Consider the following 7,537-nt stretch of genomic DNA (forward strand, 5'->3'; position numbering starts at 1 on the left):
GAGGAATTACCAATGGGGTCATACAAATAGTTTGGTAAGAACGGAGTATATTGCGTTTGTTAACGAGCGTTTAACTAGTAACTAAAGACACCGATTGAATGACGAGTGTATCCTTACTAAAGAGTACGAATTGACCACCGCATCCCCATATAAACAAGATGTTAATATGTAATATTAGACCTTGTTTGGTTGATAAGGGAAATAAATTCCCATAGCACCTTATATTTCATGGGAAACTATTTCCCAAATGAAATTCCTAGGAATTTCACTAAGTTATTTGGTTGTGATTGTGGAAAGTTGGAATTCCCATAAATTTTGATTGACTTGGGGCGGTTAGGAAATATGTAATGCACCGCGGAAGTGCAGAGTATATTTTGGCCATGTCGCATATGACCCGCCAAAAGTAGAGCCATCTCCTACTTTCCCAGAAAGAAATTTGGAGTCTGAAGACCTTGATACTATTAATGAAAATTGAAACCCTAATTATCTTTAATCGGAAATGGAGGAAGGAGAGAGATTGATTCCAATAAACAGAATTTGAATTTGAATGGCGTCTGCTCCGCGGCACCAAGAAAATAAGGTACCTCCTGATACTATTAATCTTAACGTTGTGAATAATATTCCTATTATCGTATTAGGTTTAAGTGCATCCTCTAATTATAAAATTAGAGGTGATAGAATTATCGAGGGAAGGAGAGAATTATTGAGGAAAAATGATGAAAATGGAATTGTTGAGCGAAATGCCAAGGTTGTTGTGTTAGAGGGTGAAGAAAAGAGAGTCGTTTCCCCTTATTTTGTTAGACTACAGAATAATGAGTTTGTTGTTGGGTCTGAGAAGAATAGGGAAAGGGAGTTGCTTGTTAGTTTAATGAATGAGAATGGGAAAAGAGTCGTTTCTCCATATTTTGTGAAAAAGGAAATAAAGAAAAGGAAGAGAAAACCAGACATTCGGGAAGATGTTAAAGGGGGAAATGAGGACATGAATTCAGTAAGAGGACATGATAGTCCTTTTATGATGGCAACAGACAGGGAAAATAATCAAGTCCTCGAGGAGAACACAAAGGGAAGTATGAAGAATGATAGCAAGGAAGAGAATAAAAGGAAAAGGAAGAAAAATATTCTAAATGATAAGGATGGCAATATCACGTTACCGAAAGTAAGGAAGCAAAGAAATAGCAACAAGAAAACTTCTGTGATTGAAGAGGAATTGGAAACAGGAGACAAAGTTAAAAAGCTGAGGAATAATGCTGACCAATGTTGCATGGAGAAGAATAATGCTGTGCTTTCTGCTGCTCTCATTACTAAAGAGGCAGAACAAGAGAATATTATGGTTATGTTAGAGTCTGTTAAGGTTGATGAAGAGGAACCCTTGCACCATTTGAAGGTTGACAATTGTCTGGATGAACCGACTTTATGTGGTGATCAAGGCGGGTATGACTTGATGATTGGCAACATTTCCGAAAAACCAAAAAACAAGAAGAAAAAGAAAACTGCATCTTTAAAATGTGACTCAGCAGCTGGCCAGGAGAATGAACTTGATCCCTTGTCACTGAGGTCTATACATGCTAACCAAAACTGTTCAAAAGCTTTGGCATCCAAGGTTATCTCTCCATATTTTAGAAAGGTGTCAAAGGAAAATGAGTTTGATGGTGAAAGAGACGAGGCTGACTGTAGAAATAAGAAAAAGAGAAGGGTTGACAAGACTATGTACGTTGAATTTGAAGAGGTACTTTCCAAATATGCTTACCAAGGGGACAGCTACTTGAATAGGGAAGAGGAAGTAGGGGGTAAGAAAGAAGACAGTAGTGCTGGAAAAGGTAAGAAGAAACGTAAACAGCAATGTGGAAGTAGGACTCTTAGTGCTGCTGAGAAGCGAGCTGATGCTTACCAAAGAAAAGCACCAAACTGTACCTGGAGGCCACCCTGCTCTCCTTACAATCTTCTGCAAGAGCAGCATGCCCATGACCCTTGGAGAGTGTTAGTGATTTGTATGCTTTTAAATATCACTACTGGACCCCAGGTATGTTTTTATGATGTGCGTTAAGTACTAAAATAACTTATTTTTATTTTAGCCCTGACCATAGACATTATTTTCTTGAACTGCAATGCCTATGCTGCTGTTTGAGCATTTACGTGTCTCAGGTTTAAAACAATTGAGTGACATTGGTGATGATTATAGAAGTACTATGCTCTATGAAATATTTGAAATGACTGTAGATTAAGGCATAAGTTATCTCTAGTTTCTAAGGTTTGCTTCCTCTCTGTCCACATTATATGAAACTCTTTTTCTTGATGAGTTTCTCTTGATAAGGAGTCACAGCTACACTTGATATGTTGAAGTTGCTTTCATTATCCTGGTGGTTTGCAAAGAGCTTGATGAATACAAATGTTGGTGCTGGGTTTCCGAATTTTTACGCGTCATTTCAGATAAATAGTGTTTTATCGTTAGCAACTTTGTATGTATTGGGCATTTTAGTTGAGGAAAAAGCCTGTTATATGCCAGATAATTATCCATAGCTCATACCTTGTGATTATTTAGTCAGCTTTGTTGTTGGGAAATGGGAGATGTTTGGTGCTTGCTTTTGCTGGATGATCAATTTGAGCTGAGTCTTAAATATATAATATGAAGCTGTTATTTAAAGCCTTTATCTCATGCAATTTATTTATTTTTCATTTTTTTGTAAACTTTGAAGTATATGGCATTTAGTATCCAAGGGATATTTCTCATAGAAAGATATCAAAAACTACTTCACTTTTTCACGATACCTTGCATTTTCTTTGTCCTCTGCCCTACTTATTTACATGTGTGACACCCATTTTGGTGTCTTTTCTATTTTAATCCTTTGTTGCTTATTACTTTGTAGTAACACTGTACTTATTGCAATTTATAAATTCTCGATTGTCTTGTAATGTAACATGGCTTGTCCAAGTGAATGAGCTTAATAGATGAGGTTATGTAACGAGTTTTTAATAATCATTAAAGTTTTGCTCTCTTTTCTTCCTCTCATGCCCATTTGTGTATCCTTTGGAGGGGATTTCTTTGGTGAAAGACTGTATATTATTTGGTCATGATTTCTTGTGTGGATTAATTGATACTTGAATTCATTTTGAGGATCCAAGATTGTGAAAACATTTGTTTATCGTTTATTTTTGTGTAGGTCAGGAAAGTTTTGTCGCACTTTTTTGATGTGTGCCCCAATGCTGAAGCTACTATTGGCACTGATGTCACTAGAATCGCAAGTATGATACAAAGTTTAGGGTTGCATAGAAAGAGAGCAGCAATGATTCAGCAATTATCTAGGGAGTATATATCTGATGATTGGACACACGTAACTCAGCTGCATGGGATTGGAAAGTGAGTGAAACTGATGCTTTCTTGGTACTGTTGGAAAGATCTGCAAAGTTATTGACTTATTGTAATCCTCCTAAGATGTCCATAACATTCACCCTCAATACATAACTGGTTTGCATTTCATTGTACAGGTATGCTGCCGATGCATATGCAATTTTTTGTACTGGCAAGTGGCACCAGGTAACCCCAAATGACCATATGCTAAATCATTATTGGAAATTTCTTCAAAAGCGCGGCCTCAAGGAAGTTGCTTTGTAAGTTATTAAGTGGTAAGATAAGATTTAGTACTTGATTGTAAGCCAGCCCACTTCTGGAGTTTGGTGTACATATTTATCACTGTAGGGTATAAGTTGTAGAAACTTTGGTGTATATAAGTGTAATTCTACTGTAGTATCTTGTCAGATTGGTAAGAGCAGAGTGTTTATTCTTAACCTATTCTATTACAGAGATATTTTGGTGTTTGAAAAAAAAATAAACTACTGTAATTTACTCATTGAACGGTCAAGTCTGTTGTGTGTTGTCACTTATGGTCCTTGTGGCTCTGGTGAAAGTTTTGACTTTTTGAGCAGGAAACTTAACAGTGTACAAATAGTTACTGTTGTTATGAAATTTGTGAACTTGGTAGAGATCCAATTGAGGTGATCTTAAAGATTTACTCTGTAACTCATACTTTGTTTAAGGTTACAATTTGCATGATCTGATGGGAGAAGAAGTTTTTTGGAGGAAATATTGGAGGGTGAAGATCTGGCCAAAGTGGTTGATTTTGGATGGAAAATTTTTCATACACTAGTAGAAAAATAAATTCGCAGCGAGAAATGGCCACCGAAAAAAATAGGCGGGATATGAGTAAAGAGAATTCACACCGGTTCAAACCAAACTGGTGCGAAATTATATTAATTGCACTGGTTCAAATCGGTGCGAAATAAACAAAAAAAAAATCCGCCCTTATTCTTCCTTCTCTTTCTCTTTCTTTGTTTTCCCACTTCACTTAGCTTCATTCTTTCTCTTTCTCGTTCCCTCCTCTTCGCTCGCCACCTGCACCGGAACCATTGCCGCCACCTGAACTCCCTCCACCACAACCACCTCCTCCACCGCGAGCATCGGAGGTTCCTTTCCCTCTTCATTCTCCTCTTAGCAGCGCCATAGGAGAATAAGAGCCCGAGGTTCGCCACTGCCGCCGCATTCATTTGTTTAATGATGATCGAAGCTCCATTAATGAAGAGAAGGGCAACCACGAAAGAATTTAGGGAAGCCGACACTCCTCCTGGGTTTGCCTCTTCCTCTCTCCTCTTAGGGTTTTGAGTTACATATAGATCTTGAATTTATGATCTGTTAAGTTTTGACATTTTTATTAAATTTACTCTTCCCCCAACATTTAGATTTCCATGATTTATTTGCTCCCCACCCCCCCCCCCCCGCGCGGTAATTTAGGGTTTACTTGATCTGCTTCATTTATCTATGGCAGCCGAGTTTGACCGTTTCACTGATATTATTTTATTTTATTTTTATTTATAATTGCATTTAAGATTTTTGAATTATATGATTACTGAATTGGATTTTGGGCTATAAATGATATGTTTGTGTATAAAAATTATTTGATGAGTGAATTAGCTCCCCTAATATTTATTTTGCTGATTTTTTGATTTTAATAGATCAATTTCTTCCCAATTTCAATTAATTTTGGCTGAGTTAGCTTTAATAGCATATTTTTATATATTTCATTTTAGGGACGAAATTGATTTTTGTATTGTAACTGAATCAGTGATGTGTTATTCAATGATTGTATTAGTTTGTTACCGAAATTTGAGTTTCATTTGATATTTCTAGCTTTAGTAGCAAGGAAGAGACTGTATTGGAGATTTGCTCACGTGATCACCTAGTGAATGTGTCAACTCCTACAGGTCATATTTGGAAGGCCAAGACAGGTAGTCTATATTCATCCAGTTTCTCATGTGAGTTTGTTACTTCTCTAATTTCTGTTGGGGCTCTTCAATCACTTTCTTTGATTTTTACATGTTTGTTGTTGCTCCTTGATAATTTGGTCACCATTTGTTTTGAAGGACTTGATTAAGACTTCTAGAACTCTCTCATCACAAGCTCCACATACCAAACCTCAGCTCAGAAGTTTCCTTGCTATGAGTCTATAAGCCCAATCCTCATATCACAAGGTATGATGCACGGATATGATTTGTGATTTTTATTTATTTTTTTGTGATTATTTTGCTGCATGAAAATCTTCATTTTGTTGGGTGTTGAATGTGTGATGTTGTGTCTCGTGGTGCCTTAGTATGTGTTGGGTTCTGCGTGTTGCTTATATTGCTATTTGTTGCTGCGTTTTATTGTGGGTAAAGTGTTCCTGCTGCTGCTTATGTTTCTTCTTTGTGTGGTGCGTTGCCTGCTGCTTGTGTGTGGGATGTAAAATCTTCTTGAGTGAGTGGAATTTGAGAAGCTGTGTGTTTTTTTTTTTAATCATTTAGTTGCAAGTCTAGAATATTAACAGCCGAGTAACATGGTAACAGTAACACCTTCACGAACTAACCCTGATAACCTTGTGATAATTAAGCTTACTTTATTGTTGGAGTTAGTGGTCTGAGAAGTTTTGTGTGTTTTTCCCGAAGTCTAGAATATAAACAGTTGAGTAACATGGTAACACCTTCACAGGCTATCTTGATACAATTAAGATATGAACCAGGTTACTTTTTGTGTGTTTGGAATAGGTTGTATACATGTGTTGCATTCATTTATCAAAGCTGCTAGTGGCTAACCTATCTCTATTTAGGTTTTTTTTTTTTTTTTTTTTTTTTTTTTTTTTTTTTTTTTTTTTTTTTTCCAACTGTTCTAGAGAGCTATATTACCCAAGCCCTTCATTTCATTTCACCTATAGTACCAATGTTGTCATGTTGGTTACTCTGCAATCTAATATTGGTATGGACACTTGACACACTATTTTGGAAATATAGTGTGGATTTTTCTAATGTCATCTGCAACCTGAGGATATTCATGTCCTACACTACTCGAGTTTTGATTAAGTGTATATACACGAATCATTCAAATTTTTAGGTAATTAATTTCATTATTTTTGTCTTCCTGATATCAGAATTCACTTCTCACATTTCATGGTTTTAATTTCTGGGGTTTTGATTGTGATTGGCTATGTAGGTTGTATAATAGAATTCTACATTCAATTTTGAATCATTGAGGGTTAGGAGGGACTAGGAATGAGGGACTAGAGACTCTGGCCCGCTGCCCGGTGCAGCAACTGCTGCCCTGCCAAGGCTGCTGCTGCAGCTGGCCTGTCAAGGCTGCAGCTACTGCTGCCCTGCCGAGGCTGCTGTTGCAGCTGGCCTGGAAAGGCGTTTGTAGCTGGCCTGGCAAGGCTGCTGATGCTGCTGCCCTGCCGAGGCTGCTGTTGTAGCTGGCCTGGCAAGGCTGCAGCTACAGCTTCCCTGCCGAGGCTGCTGTTGCAGCTGGCCTGGCAAGGCGGTAGCTACTGCTGCCCTGCCGAGGCTGCTGTTGTAGCTGGCCTGGCAAGGCTGCAGCTACAGCTTCCCTGCCGAGGCTGCTGTTGCAGCTGGCCTGGCAAGGCGGTAGCTACTGCTGCCCTGCCGAGGCTGCTGTTGTAGCTGGCCTGGCAAGGCTGCAGCTGCTACTACTCTGCCGAGGTCACTCTAAGTTGTAAATTTGACATTTGATTTTTTTTTTTAGCTTACATTTGATTTTTTTTTGGTTCAATAACTTTCTCTATTCATTAGGTAAAAGCATTCCTACATTTTGCAGGAAAAAATTGCTGCTTTAACACCTCAAGGGTGGATTTATACCTTGAATACAAGCCCCATCCCTCATCAGCCAAAAACATAAACCATCTTTTTTCAAAGTAAGTGTTGTGAAGCATTTTTCTTCTATACAGAGATTTTACTTTTAATTATATCTTTTTGGCTGCAAGTAGCACTTGCATATACGGTTTCATATACTTCCTCCCTGAGCTTGGTTTTATTTTCTGCATCCTGTACTTGTCCAGTTTCCAAATACTAGTGTGGTGGTTTGTGAATACCAGACCCCCTGCTGCATGCTGCTCTACTGCTCTCGCTGCTGCTAATCTGCTCTACACTACTGTTTACAATATTAAACTTGTAATTTTTTTTTCTTTTTTGACTTAAAAATTGTCATATTACAGCTTTGTGTTGA

The 7,537-nt window shown here is 37.9% G+C and overlaps 1 protein-coding gene across 6 annotated transcripts; it reads left to right on the forward strand.

The window, feature by feature from the left end:
- The first annotated feature begins 347 nt into the window (after positions 1-347).
- LOC110702142 (methyl-CpG-binding domain protein 4-like protein) lies at positions 348-7,537 on the forward strand. 6 transcript variants are annotated; one of them, XM_021879811.1, is made up of 7 exons: positions 348-2,020; positions 3,159-3,355; positions 3,484-3,606; positions 5,180-5,304; positions 5,413-5,520; positions 7,130-7,226; positions 7,371-7,537. In XM_021879811.1, coding segments are annotated over exons 1-5 (1,920 nt in total). In that variant the 5' UTR covers positions 348-547; the 3' UTR covers positions 5,415-5,520; positions 7,130-7,226; positions 7,371-7,537. The 6 variants fall into 6 exon arrangements, with proteins under 6 accessions (XP_021735503.1, XP_021735505.1, XP_021735504.1 ...); XM_021879813.1 differs by having other exon boundaries at positions 5,180-5,277; XM_021879815.1 differs by having other exon boundaries at positions 350-2,020; positions 3,484-3,621; positions 5,254-5,304.

This window comes from Chenopodium quinoa, unplaced genomic scaffold (assembly GCF_001683475.1).
Source record: "Chenopodium quinoa cultivar QQ74 unplaced genomic scaffold, ASM168347v1, whole genome shotgun sequence".
In the NCBI taxonomy this organism is placed as follows: Eukaryota; Viridiplantae; Streptophyta; class Magnoliopsida; order Caryophyllales; family Amaranthaceae; genus Chenopodium; species Chenopodium quinoa.

What these genes read in the sequence shown, in the direction of transcription:
- LOC110702142 (XM_021879811.1), top strand. Translation starts at nt 548, where the DNA reads ATGGCGTCTGCTCCGCGGCACCAAGAAAATAAGGTACCTCCTGATACT. An exon ending in ATATCACTACTGGACCCCAG is followed by an intron (nt 2,021 to 3,158) that starts GTATGTTTTTAT and finishes ATTTTTGTGTAG; the next exon opens with GTCAGGAAAGTTTTGTCGCA. An exon ending in GGCCTCAAGGAAGTTGCTTT is followed by an intron (nt 3,607 to 5,179) that starts GTAAGTTATTAA and finishes TGATATTTCTAG; the next exon opens with CTTTAGTAGCAAGGAAGAGA.